General features: G+C 42.5%; 2 protein-coding genes across 4 annotated transcripts in view; one reads left to right on the top strand and one right to left on the bottom strand.

Moving 5' to 3' along the window:
• Positions 1-5,278, bottom strand: part of RHOBTB2 (Rho related BTB domain containing 2) — a 52,011-nt gene extending 46,733 nt beyond the window's left edge. Inside the window, exon 1 of the mRNA XM_083480489.1 lies at positions 4,941-5,278. The gene's annotated coding sequence lies outside the window, so the exon portion shown is untranslated. The remainder of the gene's footprint in view (positions 1-4,940) is intronic.
• Positions 5,279-11,483: 6,205 nt separating this feature from the next.
• Positions 11,484-22,052, top strand: part of PEBP4 (phosphatidylethanolamine binding protein 4) — a gene marked incomplete at its 5' end in the record, with an annotated part of 251,895 nt that continues 241,326 nt past the window's right edge. The window contains 3 exons of one of the 3 annotated variants that reach the window (XM_083480758.1): positions 11,484-11,723; positions 15,386-15,513; positions 16,761-16,893. In XM_083480758.1, the coding sequence (XP_083336884.1) occupies positions 15,389-15,513; positions 16,761-16,893 (258 nt within the window). Of the gene's footprint in view, positions 11,761-15,219; positions 15,289-15,385; positions 15,514-16,760; positions 16,894-22,052 lie in introns of those variants that run through there. The other 2 variants (XM_083480757.1, XM_083480756.1) reach the window with 2 other exon arrangements.

Genomic DNA, 22,052 nt, shown 5'->3' with positions numbered 1-22,052 from the left:
GATTGAGGTTGAAGCCCAACAAGGCAGAAGTCCTGTTTCTGGGGAACAGGGGGCAGACAGGTGTGGGGGACTCCTTGGTCCTGAATAGGGTAGCTGTGCCCCCGAGGGACCAGGTGTGCAGCCTTGGGGTCATTTTGGACTCACAGTCGTCCATTGAGGTGCTGGTTAATTCTGCGTCCAGGGAGGCTATCTACCAGCTCCATCTGGTACGTTGGTAGAGACAGTCATGGAACCGAGAACTTATACAAAACAAATGAAATACCGTGAAAATCCCTGAAACGAGAAGTAATCAACTAGAAATATTATCTTATAGAATTAAACTAAATAACAAAAATCAACAAGTTTAAGGAAAAAATTAGAAAAACCTAGAATTGAACAAAGCCTTAACGGGATGCCGGCTACAAACCTCATTTCACTGAACTATTCAGTTTCCTCAGGAGGAAATAGAGAAATAATAAACCTTAAATGATTTTAAACAAACTCAAGAACAGGACTGAAACGCTCCTCTGAGTTTACAAAAAAGGTCTGAAAACCTAAATGGCAAGTTTTAGACTCAGCCCTGTTTAAAGAAAGCGAAGCAGTAGTAATAAGGAGTTGAGGACTCGGCTGTGAAAACTCTAGTATTGCCTTTACAAAAAGGTTTTTAAAATCCCACATAGCAGAAATTCAAAGAAAGGAATATAAGATAAGATGTTTTAGATTTTAAATAAACTCAAGAGCAGGGCTAAAATGCTCCCATGGTCTAGATGTTACTGCTGATGTTAAAGACTGATACAGGGTGTTTCCAATCACAGGTTTATATACTATAGGGTGACTTTTTTTTTAAAGGGACAGGCCATCTAGTTCAAACAATGGGCGGGATTGTTAAGGTTTGTAAAAAATAACAAGAATAATATTGAATAGAGTTGTAAAAAATTATTATAAGAATGATCTAAAGTCAATATAAGAATTGAGACCAGACGCAGTTAAGGAACCAAATCTAAAAATCCAATACATTTCTTTCTGTAGTAATTGCTTTCTTAAGATATCCGTATTTATCTCAGGAGTTTGATGTTTATAAATGATAAACTATCTGAAATCTGTTGCCTTATGTTTAGCTTCTAAGAAGTGAGATGTAAGAAGTGCTTCCAACACTTTGTTAAGAATACTCTTTTTGTGCTCTAATATTCTAGTTTTAATCATTCTTGTAGTGCTGCCCATGTACCAAAGGTTGCAAATACTGTATTTTTTGGCCCATAGGGCGCACTGGCCCATAGGGCGCACCTAGTTTTTTGGGGGGGAAATTATTTTTCCCCCAGGCGCGGGGCTGGGGTGGGGGAAGCCCGAGCTTCCCCCGACCCCAGCCCCCAGAACAGGCAGCTCTCCGCAAGCCGTGGGAGAGCTGTGCGACTTCGCGCAGCCCTCCCACGGCTTGCGGAGAGCTGCGTGAAGCCGGAAGCCTGGGGGGCGCTGAGCTCAGTTGCGCAGCTCTCCCACGGCTTGTGGATAGCTTCCTGAAGCCTGCATTCACCCCATAGTACGCAAACACATTTCCCCTTCATTTTTGGAGGGGAAAAAGTGCGTGCAAAAATATGGTGCATTGAATTGCATATACCACTCCTCGGGAATTACAGTTGGTAAATGCTTCCAGTTTAATAATGCTGTTGGTTCCAGGTATAATAAAATCTTTCGTCTCAATTGTTAAACTATACGCTGCACATCTTCTGCATTTAAAACGTCCCTTTATATCGCAACCTCACGGCTGGTTCTTATCCGTTATATCTGCGTGTACAAGTGTACAAGCATGTCTTTAAATTTCCTGATTCTACGGAAACTGATCCGTGGAGGTATAGAAGGGCAACCTGGTACGTCTTGTATCAAGTGCCAATGTTTTCTGATTGTCTTAACAATTGAATTGGACAACAGGGTATAGTCTAGAGCCCAGGTCAGATGGTTATCTTCAAATTTAAATTGTTTTTCCAGAAGAGTATAGCAAGGCCTATTGTGTGCTCTAATCTGTGCTGTTTTTATCACCTGTTGTGGATAACCTCTACCAACAAAATCACGTGCCATTTGTGCACAATTTTTGGTATAATCCTTATGTGCGGTAGAGTTACGTTTTATTCTTAGGAATTGACCGTAGGGTAAATTCCGTTTGAGGTGAAGAGGGTGAAATGATTTATAATGAAGATATGACGGCCGGTCTGTTGGTTCCTTAAACGGCTGAACTGCTAGATTATTTGCCCCATCATGATATACAATTGTGTCCAAAAATGTTATTTGTTGGCTATGAAAGTGAGTTGTAAATTTAATATTAGGATGAATGTTATGACACCATATAAAAAAATTATTGATATTACTGACTTTCCTAAATATTAAGAAAAGGTAATCCACAAATCTCTTATATATGAGTATTTCATCAAAATAAGGATTAGCCATTCAGTTATTAAAGAAATCTTCCTCAAGTTTTCCCATAAATAAATTAGCTATGCTGAGGGCACATGCACTGCCCATAGCAACTCCTCTAGTTTGTAAATAGAAGTCCTTCTGAATTTTTTTTTTAAAATATGTTCAAAAATAAGATCAACTAATTCCATGAGGAAAAAGGTAGGTAGATGTGGATCCTCTCCATCTTGGAGAATATTATCTACAATCATACGGGCTTCCTCAAGGGGGATAGTAGTATAAAGGGAGGATACGTCCATTGTAACTAAAATGGCTGATATAGGGATTTGAAAACCCTCAACCTCTGCACTCTGTGTGGGGCTACCTTTGAAGGTGACTCGGAGACTACAACTAATCCAGAATGCGGCAGCCAGACTCGTGACTGGGAGCAGCTGCTGGGACCATATAACACTGGTCCTGAAAGACCTACATTGGCTCCCAGTACATTTCTGTGCACAATTCAAAGTGTTGATGCTGACCTTTAAAGCCCTAAATGGCCTCGGCCCAGTAGACCTGAAGGAGTGTCTCCAAGCCCCTTGTAACGCCTGGAGAGTGAGGTCCAGCTCCAAGAGCCTTCTGGCGGTTCCCTCACTAGGCAGAGGGCCTTCTTGGTAATTGTGCCTGCCATGTGGAACACTCTCCTGTCTGATGTCAAGAAAATAAACAACTATTTGACTTTTAGAAGACATTTGAAGGCAGACTTACATAGGGAAGTTTTAAATGGTTGATGTTTTATTGTGTTTTAAATATTTTGTTGGGAGCCGCCAAAGTGGATGGGTGGCATATTATTATTAATTATTATTATTATTACTACTACTACTACTACTACTACTAAAGGCTCCAGTGATACTCGATCTGTGAGAATTGGTGAAGCCATGAAAGGCTGTGAGCGTATTTGAGCCCTGAAAGCCATTTGCATGTGTTTAACGTGACCTAGCAGTGATGTATCCTGCACATGCACTCTAGCAAATATACTGTGGAGCACAGGTGCCTGTTGGTAAAAAAGGTCATGTGACCGACACTCAACTCCAGATGTGTGAGTCAGACCCACGGAGGCTCTCAGCTGCTGCAGTTGTGATTATCTCATAGGCGGGAAATGGCTTGTGATTCCCTGTCTGGCTCAAGGGCTTTCCCACACCTTGCTTAAGTAGATTTTTACCTCACCTACAAGCATGCTGTTATTACAGTAATAATAATTGTATGCATGTGACAAGAGTACCTAGGGCATCAGGTTCTCAGCATCGGGAATCACATGGAGGCAGGTGGGTGGGTCACCACTTGCATGCTGTGATTGGATGCTGAAGACAATACAGAAGGGTGGAGAAGAAACAAATGGGATTGGTTCACCATAAGCTGAAGTGCTTGATAATAGTTTCCCTCTCTCTCCAGGGGTGGAGAAGCTGGCTTTACCCCACCACATTCCCAACCCTCTGAGGACTACATGCCAACGATGAGCATGTGAATGGGAGCAAAGCTGGGAATGGGCAGGGCCACATTTACACAGGCACATACCTTCACCATGCAGACAAGTGCACAGGCCCTTTCCCAATGATTGCTATAGGTCAGTTGAGAAATGTGTGTTGGCAGGGGGGGAGGTATTTTCATTCCCCATTGTAGCATTGTGCTCTGAAGGTCAAAGCCAATGCTTAGAATTGTGCCTGGAAATGAGTAGTAGCAAGTGTAGCTCCTTTAAAGCGGTTGAGATATGTTCCAAAGACTTGGCCATAGTCAGCTGCTGTGAACCAAAGATGGCTACTGGTCTCTGAAGTGGTATGACGTAAACATTACCTTTGCACAGTGGGCTGGTTTCTTCACACACACACACTTTGAAGTGGTATGAGTTACTGGGAAACATGAATGCTTCTTTCTTGCCTGGATGAGAGGGAGGCGTGTGTGAAGAAACCAGCCTACTGTGCAAAGGTAATGTTTATGTTTGTTGGTCTGCACCCTTTAGTCTCTGGCCATCCACCAATGGCATGTGGCCATCAGAAGGGGGTCTATGAAACCCAACAGTATCTGAGACACACTGGAAGCCTTTTGCAATCATTTCAACTATAAGAAACTATCTGTACTAGAGCAGGGCACTCTGTGTTCCCTGTGTTGGGCTCCTTTAATTTAATTTCCCTGGCTTGGAACATTAAATCCATGGAGATCCTTTTGGATCATCACATCTCAACTCAACTCCCTTACTTAGATCTAAATTTAAAGTATCTCAAACAAATGAATGACCAACCTTATGAAAAATAAAAACATCTCCTGCATTTCTGGTATCATAACTTCTTTCAAAAAATGAATTTGTTCTTGTCCTTAAAAAGCTCTTCCTGATTTTTAAGATAAATCTGCCTTATGTTAATTTAAGTCCAATATTTTTTATCCTAGTCTAATGGCCTATTCAAGTTCTGCTTATCCTTTTCCAGGGTGAACTGTCACCTCACAGACTCCCTTCCTCTCAGATCCTTTGAATAATCATTAGCATAGCATGAGCATCACACATAGTTTTAAAAAGTTAAACATACCAGATTTCTGAAGGTTCGTTTTTCTCTCTCTTTCCTCAAATGGTTTCCCTTCTTTATAATCCTCCTGTCTTGAACCCTCAACCATTCTTCAGCATCCTTCTGGAACGGTGACTGCAAGAACTGAACAAGAAGTCTTCCTTGTTCTGAGCAGAGTTGTGTCATTACTTCACAAACCTGGGGAAGTGTGCAACTTGACGTGGTCCTGGCCTTCCTGTGCCACTACAGCACACTGCTGGTTCATGCTCAGCATGCTGCCCATGTAGTGTGATGATTGTGTCTTAAGATTCCAGTCATTGGAATAGTAGTAGCCATATTTCCAGTGGTGATGAAAAAAGTCTGAGCTTTTAGATTAATGTTTTAGTTTTCATAAGTGTGTGTGTGTGTGTGTGTGTGTGTTTGGAAAATGGCTACAATGATAATCATTTATCATTATAATCATTGTAGCCCTTTTCTGAACTCATTAATAATAATGATGATGATGATGATGATGATGTGCAATATGCAAGGCTGGCCCATCCAACTCTGTAGAGAGGGACAAAGTGGAGATTTGCCCTGCCTGGCTGCCTGACCTCTTGAGATGCACCAAGGCAATGTCCTAAACCTCTGAGCTACTGAAACGAGACCCAGAGTCTCTTCTAGATGTGGGTGTTCAGCACCTGCCTTGTGACTGAATGTGTGTATGTGTGTGTGACAAATGAAAACACTGTTCCCAAAATAGAATCCTTTCCTCTTGTGAAAGATCTGCAGCTGTATAAACGTTGCCCAGGCAGGAGGTGCCTGTGGCTGGTGGGTGGGTGTTGTCAGGTGCTTTATGTAATCCCTGCACAGGAATATCAGAAGCCCAGAAATGCTGCTGCTGCTGTGTGCTAGTGCTGCAGCTCCAGCCTCCTCAAGATCCCAAGGTCATCTCCCACAGCCTTTGCTGTGTGATTATTTGGGGGAATTTGTCCATGCATACCAGAGCAGTCAGGTGACCACAATAAAAAGAGCTGCCCAGCATGTGATTCCCAGGCTATTTGGCTGTAGGCCAGTGCAGATTTGAGGTGTGTGTGTGTGTGTGTGTGTGCACATGTGCACATGACCTAAGGTGACCAGGTACAAAGCAGCATGGGACTGCTGGGAAAGAAGCGATTTCAGCAGATGCAGTTTTCCTTTGCCTTTGCAGCAGCATTCTGTGACAAGCTGAGCATGCCAAAACACTCCCTTCTACACAGCCAGCAAAGACGCAGGATCTCTTTACCTTTGCATCTGGTCACCTTAATTTGATCAGAGTTTTGGCTGTGCTATAAACTTTTGGGAACCCTACGAAGGACAGTAACAGCAAGAGAGTAAAATGGTCAAGTTTCCTCTTCAAATTATCAGGTTTCCAAATGCTTCACATACTGCAAAATTAATTTAGGGAATTTCCTGTCACAACATGCAGCGCTGTTCACTGGCCTGGATGGCTTTAAAAGAGGATTTATATACATCCATGGAGAAGGCAGTGGCTACCAGTCATGATGGTGATAGATGGCAGCCTTCCTCTGAGGCACAATAGTTGAGAGAGCGGTTGTCTTTGTGTCCTGTGCTTGTGGGCTTCTGCAAATCTTCTAACTGGCCATTGTGGGAAAAGGATGTTGGACTTATCAAGGCTCTTTATATTCTTATGCAAGGATGGAAACATACAAATGAGACAGGTGAAGCTCTAGAGTCTACCATCTTCACTTACCAGCTTCAGTTGCCATTCAGGAAGCCAACCAGCCAGGCTGTTTACACCCTTGGCTGTTTCTGCATGTGAATGGAAAGTGTTCTGGACATCGTGCTCCATAATCTTCTGAATAAATGATTAGGGCACATCTTTTTGAGTCAGAACTGGTGGTTTGAAGGCTCACATCTTAGTGAGGAAGGCTGGCTGTCATTTGATAGGCATAGGCAGGAAGCAAGGCAGGTAAGCTGAGCAGGTATGCTGGCAAGCAGATTCAGGCAATCCAAGAACAATCTTCAAGTCAGCAGGCAAGTTGCACAGGTAAAACTCCACTGGCCGCTTATGTCGCCTGACCATTGCAGAGGCAATCAACTGCAGGAAGTCCTTCTGGCCTGGGTGGCACCTAAGCACAGAAGAAAGCAGGCCAACAGCTCCTTCTAATGGTAACCTGTGGTAGGGGGGCATTTTCTACAGAAGGCCACTTGGATCGGGCTGTTAACGATCTCTGGTTCAAGACTAGGAGCTGGCTTTGGCAGATGGGATTTGGCTGGAGGTGGTGGTTTTTAGCAGCCAACAGACATTGAGCTGCAAAGTGAGAGTCAGGACTAAACTTATTTAATATTAGAAATGATGCACTAGGCAGAGGCAGATTTAGGGGTGCACAACCAGTTTGGTGACACTGGTTGTGGAAAGGGGAGGCTCTGAATTTTGGTCTCGCATGGGGAACCACTGAAATTTAAGGTTTGCCGCTGTGCTAGGAAGAAGAATCTGAATCTATTTTCCTGCAGGTTTGTTACTGTGGGGTAGTTACTCATTCTTGAACCTGAATGTCTCACAGTAAATGTCAAAACCTGTTCTCTTTTACATGTGCCCAAGTTACAATAAAATAAAAATATTATTTTCCTATCTTCATGGAATTCTAATTTGCAATAAAGGTAAGGATACAAGCAGCAGCAACAATACAGCAAGATTACTAAAGGAATAAACTCTTGATTATGTATATATATTTTAAAAAACACCTCCGGTGTGGGGTTAGCAGCTTATGAGTCTAGGAGACACTCTGCTCCATTGCCTGTGTGATTTTAAAAATTTGTTTCTGTTTGGTTCACTTTGCAAGGAGGCTGCTTGAGGCTTGATAGAAAAGTAACTTCAGGATAAAGGAAGGTGATGCCACAAGTCTTATGCACAGGACATGATCTTTTGCAATCCAATTAATGCGGTCCAAAAATAATTGCAATCGTGTGGCCCTCAGGAGTGGAGCCCATTATTCAAGTCTACATCTAATCAAACTAACTAACCTAAGAGTGATAGTTCTTGACAAAGTGACGGGACTATACAAAATGGTGGTAAATAGTCAGGAATATAGTGTTCTCTGTCATTTGTCTGATATGCACCACTCCTTTAACAACAGTCTCTGGGAAAACAAAATTATATGTTATGTTCTAAACTTCATCACTGGCCTGTCTGTCTCTTCTTCAACCCATGACATTGCAAAAGCTTAATCCAGCACGATTGAGTGTAGCTGCCCATTAGCAAATGGTGCAGATAAAATCCCAAAGCCTGGTAGGTAAAAAATCCTTGTGGCTAATCTCTACTGCTGGCAGCCTGTTGTTGCTGTAAATCTGCTGCCAGAAATGTTATGTGTTGTGTTTACACCCAGGCCAAGACAATTTGGCAGGACTATTGGACATATGCCGTGAACCAGTTGGTTTATTTAAGATTACCTTCTGCTGTGCTTGAATCACTGCATGGGCACTGGCTGAAAATGCTCAGCTGCATTTTACACACATCTCATCTCATCTGTGCCATGTTTTGCATAAGACAAACATTTGTTGGTAGCTTTAGGTCTTGTTTCTGGGACAGGCAGATCCAAGAGCTTCCTCTGCTTGGAACTTGCAAAGGCTCTGACGTCTCAGGCATCACCTTTCCATATTCCCACTTTAAAGAGGCAAGTAAAAAAGAGGTTGGGAAAAGAAACAGCCATTCTTCAAAATGTGCACTTCTGTAACAAGTGCACACCAGCTAAGGTTCTGAATCCCAGAGAAATAAATGGGATCAAACTTTACAGCTGAATAATTCCTTCTTTTTGATTCCAGTGGAACATAATTGGAACTAACATATTGTTACGAGGATTGCGTGTCTCCCCAATCTCTGTCAAGTGGTAGCAAGATGGCAAAGGGTACCAGCTGCTTCTCCAGAGTCTTTTCCATTGGGAATCAAGATGGGGCAGAAACTGTTGTGCCATTTAAGAAATATGGTTTCTTTTAAACGTATGTACATCAGAGAATTTCAATGGAGGGAGTGCAAAGTTTACAGCAGACATTTCTATGTCTCTGTCCCAGCCTGACTTCAGCCAGACCACCAAGATGATTTTGCCCTCCAGACTCAAGAAGCCACATGCAGTTCTCTACCTATTCCCTGCTTCTCTTTCCCAAGAACTACGGCTGCCTTAGGTTTGGAAATTACCATTTTTTGGTGTTTTTGTAAAAAAAACAGCTCAACAATTTTGTGGGTTTCCTAAAAAGAGCTCAAAACCTGGTTTTTACTTTTTGAAATATAGCAACCTTGCAGAAACCCCTTCCAAGCAACTTGTCCCCTTCTGTCTGCTTGCCCCCCTCCTCTCTGCTATTCCAAGCCTACTTTTAAAAGGTGATGATTTTCCTGTAACCGACTGTCCTTGCTCAGTGTAACCTTGGGAACCTCCTCCTTTGGCACAGACCCAAGCAATTCCCTCTGATGGGCCATCAACACCTTTGGTCATGCTTAATGGCTTGTATTCCAGGTGAGGCCCTGGCCTGGAAAGGAAGCTTATTTTTCTGTATTTTCTGTATTTATCCAACAGCTGGCTTCCCCAGCTTCTTCCCTTCAATACTCCAAGTATTATCTAAATTCTACAATATTATTAATTGCTAACATCACTAACTCTAGCAGTTAAAGGTGCCCTTGCACACCTAAACTCTGTTACCCCAAATTTGAAACATTATGATGGCTTGCACCCAACATGTAGAGGTAAGCTGTTAAGAGAACTAAAGGCCAGATTAGACATCACATTCAAGATTGGATCTCTTCATAAAAATCGTGTGTGTGTAATTTTCTAGTTGGGTTTTTGCCTGATTGAGAATGAATTATATCTCCTTTTTGATCGTGCTCAAAAATTGAGGGCTCATATACCCAGGGAAAATGTAAAATTTGGTAAGAATAAGAAAGTATGTGCATGTCTGTTTGTGTAATGTATATACACACACAAAAGCAAGAAAGTTTATGTACCTGTGGCCTATTTCCCCTTCCCTCAACTGAAGGAAGTCTAAAATGAAACTGCAACCATGTTAAGTATAGGTTTGAATAAGTAGTTTCCAGTTTTTCTTGTGTTGATTTTTTAACATCTCTTGCATACTTTGATGTGTTGGAATCAACAAGTTTCCCACAATGTGCATTGCAGCTCAGTCAATTATGCTCTTCTATTCTGTGGGAGAGCAATTTTTTGTTGCTACCGTAAATGGCATGGTCTCTTCCCATGGGAGCAGCTGGAGGCCCCTGTACAGAAATTACTCTGAATGCCCGTACATATTTTAAGGTTAAGTGTGCCTTCTGGGTAATTTCTCAGTGCATTAGCTGATGGTCATTTGACCTCACAGACAAACTGTTGGGCTAAGTGCAAAATGTAAACTCTATTGTAATTAAACTTTCCTTTTCTCCCATTTTCAAAACATGACTTCTTGCCAGTGTCCACTCTGATGTGAAAGCATTCTAGCTTCACGTCTTTTGGAGCAGCCAACCCTCCCGCGCTGTCATTACAGTTGTGTAAGTGTAAATGTGTGCAGAAGGGTGTTGTTTCCCAAACTTTTGAACTGCGCCTTCAGTCAGGGCTTTGGTAACTTTTTTGTGCCTGTGGGCATTTCTGCAAAAACTGTCATGGGCACGACTTCCCCTTCTCAAGCACACATGGCAACTTGCTCTATTGGCTACAACAGAATTCTTCTTTCAAGTCTAACCTTGGCATGGGGGAGTGATGTTTTTAGGGTCAGGGAAGGCCTCTGGGGCGCATGTGCACCTACAGATGACATGTTGGCAACCCATGACCTAATCAGATTGGTTGTCGCTCTGCGTTTCACATTGTTCAAACCCTTTCTTGCCTAACTGTATAAACGTTTAAAAACTTTTAAATTATTTTTTTAAAGTCTCATGTACTTCAAAAGAACGCACTTTCTGGTAAGACTGCAATCCTATGCACAGTTACTTGGAAATAAACAAATAAATCACTGGAACTTCATTTAAAAACATCCAAGTTTAAATGAACTTGAATTTGTTAACTGTGTTGCAGTCAGGGGTTGTCATTCATATTATGCACACTTACTTTGGAAGAAGGTCCATTACATTTAGAGATGTTGTCTAGCCAAAACAACTAAAAGAACAAATCATGTTTCAGTCCCTGTAAGAGAAGTCTGATAGGGAGAAAACAGGGAGGTGGTTTATCTATGGCGTGGCTCTTGGGATGGCTGGGGACACACCGTACATTTAAAGCATCACCCCCCAGCCCAGCCCAGCCCAGGCGCAAGAGTCCTCGCAGAGCTTAACCAACAGGGTTAATTCACAGGGTTCTTTTGGGGGGTGGGGCAGATGTGCTTTAAATATGCTAATTAAATTTCCGTGGAAAAAGTTGCCACAGAAGCTGGTTCATAAATTGGCAAGCTGCACACTCAGCTGAAAAGCCGAGCCTTTGCTCTTCCCGCAAGCATAGGATTAAGCGACGCCTCCTCGGCTGCTTTTCTTCTCAAGCCTCCTTCCCTCTGCCTCCATCCCTCCCTGCCGTCATCTGACCTCAAGCCAAAGGCAGCCCCGCCCGACCCCATTGGAGCCTCGCCCGGGGGCGGAGACAGCGCCCGAATCGCGCTCCAACTGCCAGCCTTGCGGGGGAGAAGGACGGCTGCAGGAGCCAATGGCGCCGCGCCCCTTCCTGCTTGCCGCCCCGCCCTCGCACCTGCCAGCTGGGCGACTTGGCATAACAGCGGCGGGCGCGGCTTGAGAGTTGGCGCTGCGCCTGGACGGGCCACGTCCCTTCAGCTCCCTGCCCTGCCCTGCCCTGGACTCGTCAGTTCCAGGTAACCCCGGCCAGAAACGGAAGACATTTACCTGGGAGTAAGCCAGCTACGTGTAATTCAGCAGGACTTACTTCTGAGTAGGCATTGTTAGGCCTGCGCTGTTAAGAGGTGATGCACCTGCAGTGTGATCGTGAAGCATGTTTATGGTCTCAACCACTGAGCCTCTTGGGCTTGCCGATCAGAAGGTCGGCAGTTCAAATCCCCACAACGGGGTGAGCTCCCCTTGATCTGTCCCTGCTCTTGCCAACCTAGCAGTTTGAAAGCACCTCAAAGTGCAAGTAGATAAATAGGTACCGCTCTGGCGGCGGGAAGGTAAATGGCGTTTCCGTGCACTGCTCTGGTTCGCCAGAAGCGGCTTAGTCCTGCTGGCCACATGACCCGGAAGCTGTACGCCAGTTCCCTTGGCCAATAAAACGAGATGAGCGCCGCAACCCCAGAGTCGGCCACGACTGGACCTAATGGTCAGGGGTCCCTTTACCCTTTACCTTTAAGTCCTACTTACTCAGGAATAAACTTGAGTTGGGTGGGATTTGCTTCCTACTAAGTGCCTTAAGTAGCTGCATTTCCTTTGTGAGGGTGTGCTGGCTTCCTTAATAATCCCCCAGGAAGCAGTGTGAAAGGGGGAAGGCAAAAGCCAGAAGGATTCAAGGGCTGCAATCCCAACTGCAAGGAGTAAATTCACATTCAAACTTCTGTTTAAACATGATTGTGAGATTCAGCTGTGGTGCTGGACTGATCTAGCGGGAGTTCAGATGAGAACCTCTGCATTTCAAGGGTTGGAAGGGAAGCAGGGACAAGATTAGGAGCGCAATCCTAGGTATGTTTACCCAAAAGTAAAGGCCCCCTAAGTGCTCAAGGGCATACTGTAATGTACTCACAGTCGTGCTTAAAGCAGCAATCATAAACACACACAGGAGGGAGGGAGACAATGGGGCTTACTAAGGGCAACCAAAATGAACAAAGGGTTGGAGCAGCTTCCCTAGAAGGAAAAGTTGTAACATTTGGGACTTTTTAGACTGGAGAAAAGAAAAGTAGGAGAGCTATGATAGACTTGTATGCAATTATGCAACCTGTGGGGGAGAATGTGATAGAAGCCATTAGGACTTGGGGACAGAAGAAGATGAATGTTGGAAGATCCAGGAAAGACAAAATAAAGTACTTCTTCACAGGGCACATAGCTAAAATATTGAATTTGCTCCTGCAAGAAGTAGTCACGGCCACCAATTTGGATGGCTTCAAAAGAGAACTTGATAGGAGGATAAAGCTATCAGTGACTCCCAGCCGTAATGGCTGTGTTCTGCATCCAGGGTGTGAGGCAGATGCCTCTGGATGCCAGTGGCTGGGAATCAGAAGTTGAGAGAGGGCTGCCTGCAGGCTTCCCAGAGGCACCTGAGTGGCCATTGAGAGCTTGAGAGCAGACCGGGGGTGAGATGGGTCTTTGGCCTCTTCTTATGTATACGCATGCACTGTAAGTGCACATGAGATTGTAGCCTTTTGTGTGCTTTCCATGGAAGGTGTTATCAAAAGGAAGTGGCAGAGAGGGCAAGAGCTTTCCCCTCTTCTAACTCTGCCTATGGGTGTCTAGTTACAATCTTTGTGAGACCACCCTAAATTCTCTGTATTTAAACAACGACATCCAGGAAGTTCTATGTGCAATTCTGTGTTCACATGTCACCAGCTGGGTAAAGTTGGTCCTATAGGGCAGGTAATTTCAGTGATTTTAGGTCATTGTGTATATGGATGACCGCTTTAAAAAAACAGCTATGCTGTGAGAGACCTAGAATCATAGAATCATAGAATGATAGAGTTGGAAGAGACCACAAGGGCCATCGAGTCCAACCCCCTGCCAAGCAGGAAACACCATCAGAGCACTCCTGACGTATGGTTGTCAAGCCTCTGCTTAAAGACCTCCAAAGAAGGAGACTCCACCACACTCCTTGGCAGCAAATTCCACTGTCAAACAGCTCTTACTGTCAGGAAGTTCTTCCTAATGTTTAGGTGGAATCTTCTTTCTTGTAGTTTGGATCCATTGCTCCGTGTCAGACCTGTGTTTCAATTAATGCTATACTGTAGTCCGAAACATCCAGCTGCTGGCTTCTGTATTTTTAAAGGAAGAGCAGCAATCGGTACAACCTGAGAGATTTTTTTTAGCACAGCCTAACATTGAAGCCTGCAGAATGTCCCCTCCATTTCATCTTTGGACTTTTTCACCATATCTGCACCAGTTAAGGAATTTTTAGTTCTCCAGTTCCCCCCACCTGTCTTATTCCTGACCCAAGGTGGCAACCTGACATGAGCCCTTAGTATATAATTTGGAAGATATCAATACTACGTAATTAGTTTTTCTGGGACAAATTTTCATATACATTTAAAAAAGTTTACTTGCCTATATCTCTGTGATTTAAACAACAGTCTTAGGAACATTCTCTTATGAAATGAGTTCTAGAGGGTAGCCATGTAAGTCTATTAACAAAAAAGAGAGTCTCGTGGCATCTGAAAGGCCAGTAGATTTATTGTAGGATACGTTTTCGTGCATCTGATGAATGGGTACAATTCCACAAATGCTTACACTGCAATAAATCATATTAGAGGTACCACGCACCATGTTCCTATTCTTTAGAGGAAAATAGCTACTCAAGGCTATTGTTTTTTTGTGTGGGTGTATTCTCCAATGCGAAATTGACTCAGTTAATAGCGGGTTCATACTTGACTGCCCACATATCACTGCTTTATTAGTTCTGTGATGCTTTCCCAGTGTTAATGCATTATTGCTGTTGAGAGATACTCTTGTAGTATAGTGCAACAAAAATGGGACAAAACGTAAACAGGACTGTTTGTGGTCTAAGACTTTAGAGGATTTCAGCAGCCAGTTACAGGAAGACATGCACTGACTGGAAAGGAAGCAGTATTTCTGCCCCAAAATGGTTGTCGCTAGAAACAGCACTGAAAGTGGGATTGTGTATGATTGCCCTGGTACCACCATGAACGCAAATCATCATGAATGCACACAAAAAAGATCTCAGTTGGGGACGGCAGCAAATCTGCATAGCTGCTCTAGAGGCATTTCAAAAGCAGTACTAGTCTTCAATTAGCTGGTCAATATGTAGTCCAAAAAAGGCCAGATTCTCCTGAATGGTTGTCAGTAGCCCTGAGTTCCAGTAATCACTTTTGTGGATGTAGCTGAATATGACTGCCATCTGAGTAGGATCAGGAGGTACTGGGTACATACTCTTGTTTACATCACATCCAAGTAGTAAAAAGCATTTTATAAACTGCTGCTTTTAGGCTATCATCCCACAAAAGAAGCATAATATGAAAGAGTTCATTGTTAAGATTGGCCAAGGTCTTTAAAAAAATGTACATGTTAAAATAGATGCAGTTGATGTCAGATAGAAATGGGATTAATGTGAGATTGGTAAAAGCCTTCCTTATATAAGAACAATGTAATTTAGTGAGCAGGGGAAGATGAAAAGAGAATGTTCTTATTCTGCAGGTGATGGAACTACAGCAAATGCAAACAAGTGGCCTGGAGAGAGGATTTGGCACTTGGCAAGAGACCTCGGAAGTAATTGCCTTCCTATAACTTACAAAACTGCATACAGGCTTGGTATGTGGCTTCATTTTTGAGAAGCTGTACGTTTTACACCCTTTGTCTTTCACAGGACATGATGAAGCTCCCGGTCATTTATTTCCTGGCAGCTGGTTTGATGGGTGTTGGTGTGCAAGTTGCTGCACAGAGAGAGGAGTGCCTCTTTGAGAGGCTGAATGAGAAGGATGCCCAGTTTTGTAGGTGAGCTCATGATTCCCTCGCATTTCCCATAGAAACACAGCCCAAGGGATCATTTTATTACATCACGGCCCCTGACAATGGGATAAGCAGTTTATTTGAATATCATAGTGGTGCATGGCAATGACATTTTCATATTTTACACAATGGGTGCAGCCAGAATTTATGCTAGGGGGGTAGGCTTTATGCTGGGGGCGGGGCGGGGCAGAACCTCAGTTAGTTAAGTATATTTATTTATTAATTTACTGTCCACTGCACCCCCCCCCGGCTACATCCATGTTTGCACACATTGTGCCAGAACATTTCTGGGAGATGCGATGTAACAGTTTTTGGGTAGGAGAAGGTCTGCATGTGCTTAACTCTTCTATTGAAACAAACTGGAATTAGTTGTACTTAACTTTGGCTGCATCTTGCTTCTTATTCTGGAATTTAGAGCGTTATAGGGAGGTGAGCTGAGGAGTCCTGCCGGCCAGCAGGGCGTGGTTTCCTTGTTTTTTTGCATTTAGTCCATGGGCCTGAGGGTCCCCTGCCCTGATTTATAGTATGAATATTGTAATCATGCTACTCACACCTTCTGACTTTGAATTCTCCATCACTACTGTACTAAGCTATTAAAAAAAGTTCCATTGTAAATTCCTTTCTGTACAGAAATGATTTTATAAGAATCATGTAATCTTTGAGAAGTCCTTGGCCACATCACATCATTTTGGGTTAACTTTTGCCTACATTAAGAAAGCCTCTGCTATTTAGCATACTATATTACAGGCCCTTCTTGGTCTGCATCAGGGGGACTTTGGGGAATGTGTTAATTTGTGCATTAAAGGGGAAGGGGAGGAAGAGAGCTTTCAGTGATGTGGAGCAGATTGCAAAGAGACGGATGAATTAACTTGGAAAAAGAAATAATAAGGGAGTCAAATATGGGATTGTTAGGATGCTTGTATAGACGCAATCTAAAGAATGAAAAGAACCTATTAGCTACACTTTAATTACTTTAATAGTATGTACAAGGAAAGGTGCGTTTTCAATATGGATGTGTGAAGTAATTATTGTACGATGTGTTACTGGTTGTGGTCACATAACTCAGGTGTATAAACTTTATTCTGTATTAGTTTATCCAATGCAAGCTTTCTTTTGGGGGCAAGGTGAATATATTTAAAATTTATACTTTTCATAGAATGCTGCTGATCTTCAACTCACTTCTTGTTTGGAGTCTTTTGTAAGATCTCACTCCAGTTTTATGTTGCTTACAGAGGAGATTTAGAAGTTTTGTATCCAGAGCTGGGAGATGTTGGCTGTACATTTATTCCAAAGTGCAACCAGTACCGTCAACAGATCAGCACGGAATGGACCAGCCCAGATATCAGATACCACCAGGCAGATGAGGTAAGGCAGCAATGGTGTCATTTTGTGAAAATGTTTTTGTTCATGTCAGAGATATTTTGAATACAGACCTGTCATCAAATCACATATCATCTTATTATTATTATTTTGTAATAGTGTTTAATATCAGAAAAGCCTGCAGCCCAGGGATTGTTTCATGAAATCCTGTTTGTACTCTCACAAGGTAGTGACATGAATAAAATTTCAGTGCATGACCAGGAAAATCCAGGTTCAAATGTTCAGGTTGCTTTCAGCATGTCAATGGGAGGGATTTAATCATATACTGGGAATTTAGGTTTGTGCAATTAAAGTATGTTAAACTGCTCTCTTGCAATAAATCCACTTAAAAAAAACTTTTTGTGGTTAGGAAACCAAAGGGAAAATGCACCAAAAATGTGAGATAATTGACAAGATGATTTATAACTTCCATGCAAGCAAATCAGGATTCTGTGTTCATTGTTGCATAACCCCCTGCAACAAATCAGAACAAACGCTCAGTGAAGAGCGGACATTGCATAAGCTCCATGTAAACCATGTACAATAAGCAGGTCATTTGGAAGAGCCCCCCCCCCCGACATGAGCTCCCTGGGTGAGAGCCAGTCACTGTCCCTCAGCTTGATCTCCCTCACAGGACTGTTGTGAGAATAGCTGGATACTGAGTACTATGTGCACGTTAGAGGAAGGGTGTGATAAAAAGGAATAAACAGCCGGGTAAGTTAAAACAATTGGTACACAAGCAGCACTAAAGTGCATCAGACACAAATGACCCTTTGAGCCCCTCTTGTGGCACTTTGGCATCATTCCTGCACTGTTGATTCCTAGGCACATCTTCTTCTAGAGGAGCTCTGCTAGTTGCTTCTTTCTTCTTTTCTGTTTTTACAAGGATCCAGGCAAAAGGGAGGGATCACACTTGCAGAAATGTTTGTTTAGAAGAAGCATGCACAGATCCTTCAAAAAGCATGAAAGTGTCACTTTTCTGGAGGTATAACTTGAGATAGTGGGAGAGGTATTGGCTATATTCTGTACTGGAAATGCTATAATTTGGTATAAATTCCACCCCCCCTCATCCTTAGCATTTCCTTTGTTGCCTCCCAGACCCTGGAACTTGCATGGTGAGCCATATGGTGCACAGTGACATCTAGTGGCCGCATAATATATTGCTTTTAAATGTATCATTTCTCTGTACTGTATATCTTTATTAGTCTGGGATAAAGAATTTCATTATCAAATTTCCTACAGGGTCTGGGGCACCATTTATGTGGAAGTCCTTCTGCAGAGGTCCTGCGGTTCTCACACAGTGTCAGTCCATTTCAGTGGAGCTTGCAAAGAACAGCTTCCAAGAACCGCATTGGCACTGTTGTTCTTCAGTCACACAATTCTCAATTGGTGACACAGAATAATAAAAAGGGAGGCTGGATAAAAACATGTACACAATCTGGTAGAAACTGGAGAATATTGGACTCAGCCTAGACTAAGCAATATTAGGCCCACAGGCACAGAGCCCCTGCCCTATTATCTTTCAGAAGGCTTTGAGAACAGGTCAACGGCAGGCAGGCAAATGTTGTCCCCGTTGTCAAGGATGGGGAGAAACAGTATCCAGGCAAGTACTTTACATCAATAACAGGAAAGGTCCTAGAACAGATAATTAAATAGTATATTCCCCTGTGCTGTCCTTGCAGAGAAGCTGGAAAAATGTGGGCAAGACACATGTACTTTTAGGTGGGTTTGTAGCTGGTTGACTGGCTGAACCCCGTAGCTCCCTGCTGTACTGGAAACGAGTGACAAGTGGGGTGCTGCAGCTTTCTGTTCTTGGCCCAGTGTTGTTTAACATCTTTTTAATGCCTTGGTTTGGAAAGTGTATGTCCAATAAGTGAATATAGACTGGGGTTTGTTTGTTTTTTGGGGGGAGAGGGATTGCATACCCTCAATCATTTCTCGGATTCAACAACAACAACATTAATACCCCACACATCTGACTGGGTGGCCCAGCCACTCTGAGCAGCTACCAGCATATACAAAAACATAATAAAACATTAAAAATTGCCTTCATATGTCTTCTAAAGCTTGTATAGTTACTTATCTCCTTGAGATCTGATGGGAGGGCGTTCCACAGTGTGGGATGAAGAAACAGAGGGGATGCTCATCAAATTTGTAGAAGACGCCAAACTGGGAGGGGTAGCTAATACCTCAGAAGACACAACCAACTGCATTAGCTACATTAGTATCAGATGTCATTAGCTTTGTTGCAAGGTGCTGATTAACTGAACCGCTAACCTGTTTAAAGATTTATATATATGATCTATTACCCTGAATGATTAAGTGAACTCAAGGATTGCAATCATTTATTATATTTATTTGATCTGATGAATTTGTGATATAGCTGTATTGATGCTTGGCTATAACTAATTAGATAATTGTTCATAATCAATTTAAAATATATTTAGTGAAACTGGGAATATAAAAAATTAGTGGATACATAGCCCGGAGATTACTATCAGACTGGTAAAATTGTCGTGAAAGAGAACAAATTACCTAGTGAGCTAATTGAATTTCTTAGTGATGTATGGTAAAAAAACAACTGTGTCAGGTTCTGCGGCAATTTCAGCCTCACAAATCAGGAGAACTTCTGTAATTGACATCAGATATGATGTCAGATCAACCACTAGATATGAGAGAATTAATTTTAAGTTTGAAGAAAGATATCCAAGATTTAAAAAATAATGTAAATGAAAAGGCAAAAGCAACAGAATAAAAACTTATTTCAATGGGAGTTAAAATAGATGAAAATGTGAAAATAGCAGCTGAGTTATCAACTCAGGTCAACAATTTAGTACAAAAAAATTCAGAACTGACGAAAATAGTGCTAGACCTTAAAGGTAAAACACAGAACCTAGAGGAAGCTCAGAAAAAATTACAAAATGAAAATAGAGAGTTGAAAAAGGAATGTGATAAGATAAGGAAAGAAACAGCAGATCTGAAAGCACAGCAGGATTCAACTTTGGACTCTATTGTGATGTTGCAAATGCAGAGAAGGGAGAATACCCTAAGATTCAGAGGACTTACAGAGGACGCAGAGGAAATAATTGAGAAAAAAATCTCAAAAGAGCTAGCAGCTTGGTTAGACCTAGAAGAAGCAGAAGTAGCAAAAAAAAAAAAAAAAAGGAAAAAAAGAAAAAAAAGAAAAAGCATTCAGAGTCAAATCTAATGTAGCAAAAGCAAACAACTGGCTGGCTGATTGTTTAGTCTCTTTTAACTCTATGGATTTCAGAAATAGAATTTTACAAGCTAGTAACAAGAAGAAATTCCAATCGGAAGGAAATGATATTATCGTCCACAAGATTATCCCAAATCGGTTGAAAAAAGAGAGAGAAGCTTACAGACCTCTGGCCGAGGCAGTAAAGGCAAAGTCAGTGGACTATAGGTAGGAGTACCCTGAAGGCATCTCTTTTTTCTTTAAAGGGAAACGTAGAAAGTGCTTGTCGGCATTAGATGCGGACAAGTTCTGGAGAAAGTACCGGAAAGACCTCGGAGAAAAAAGGCAATTGTTGGGAGAATCAGAGGAAATTGAACAAACAGTTGAGAGTTAGGAGACAGATCTAAGAAGGGAATTTATTAAATGTATACTGAGACCTTGAATGTGTATTTATTTTTTAATCCTTTGACGTATCATAAGAAATAAAGTATGGATTATAAATTTATTACTTGGAACGTAAATGGTTTAAATGAAAAATCAAAAAGGAACAAGGTGGAACATATTCTGGTTAAGCAAAAATATGATCTAATCTGTCTGCAAGAAACTCATGTAGCGGAAAAACATAAAAGAGTATTAATAAATAAGAGATTGGGGCTTGAGTTTATTGCATCAAGTAAAGAAAAAAAGAGAGGGGTGGTAATCTATGTAAAACCTCAGCTGGAGCCAAAACTGCTTTACAATGATGAAAAGGGTCGACCAGTGATTATAGAGGTTAAGATCAATAATGAAAAAGTGATAGTTATTGGAATTTATGCACCAAATGAAAGAAAATCCGAATTCTATCAATTCCTGGAAGAAAAAGTCATAGAATATTTAGGGGGGGAAATTATATTATTAGGAGATTTTAATGGAGTACTAGACAAAGCTAACAAAATGCATTTTAATAGGGACAAATATAAAGTTTGACACATGATTGGCATCCATCCATCTCGAGAGACAACAGTGTGCCTCAGGGGGTGAAGTCAAAATGTTGTGTTAGCAGCACCAAAGGGACCTCTGTGGGTGCAAGCCTGGGCAGTGTGGATGGAGGTCCTGGGCTGCCCAGACGACAAGACCCCCCTCTCTCTCAGCCTCACTGATGGGGTCCAAAGGAAGGCAGAGCAAAATGTTTGGCTCCAGCTTGGTTGCAGGAGTTGCTGGAAGGAGGCGTACAAGATGCCATCCAACCATTTTAGGGACTCCACTCTGGATACTACAAGGCAGTGGAGGTTGGGGATCAGAGTTTTCCTTCTCCGAGATGGGCTCCCTTCCCAGGTTAGACAAGCTCCACCTGCCCCTCACTTCCCTCTACAGAACGTGCTGAAACTGTCTTCTTGACCGTTGGACCCACTCTTGGCCTTGACTGCTCAATTTGCCAGAACCTGTCTTCACATGCAGGGGAAGTCCCTAAGTCACCAAGGGTTTGAGACCCATTGGCTCCCCTCACCTGCTTTAGCTGGTTTGGCTGGGCCAGGGAGGTGATCAGCGTCTCTTTACGAGAGGGGATGGTCCCTGCCTGTTTGAAGGAGGCAGTAGTAAAAATGCTCCTTAAGAAATTGTCCCTGGATTCAGAAAACCTAACTAACTACCAGTCAGTTACTAATCTTCCTGTTCTGGTTAAGGTTCTGGAGCGAGAGGTCGCAGACCAGATCCAGGCACTTTTGGAAGAAACTGATTTTCTGAATCACATTTCAATCGGGATTTAGGCCAAGTTTTGGCACAGAAACTGCTTTGGTTGCCCTATATGATGACCTCTGTCAAGAGAGAGACAAGGGACACACGTCCCTGTTAATTCTTCTCAACTTCTCGGCGTCTTTCGATACCATCGACCATGGTATCCTTCTGGAGCGACTCTCTGAACTAAGGGTGGGGGGCACCGCTTTGCGGTGGCTCCCTTATTATTATTATTATTATTATTATTATTAATAAT

The sequence above is a fragment of the Podarcis liolepis genome (genome assembly GCF_965112155.1).
Source record: "Podarcis liolepis genome assembly, chromosome: 16".
Classification (NCBI taxonomy): Eukaryota; Metazoa; Chordata; class Lepidosauria; order Squamata; family Lacertidae; genus Podarcis; species Podarcis liolepis.
The sequence above is the reverse complement of the archived record's forward strand: the minus strand, read 5'-3'. Positions and strand labels throughout refer to the sequence as shown.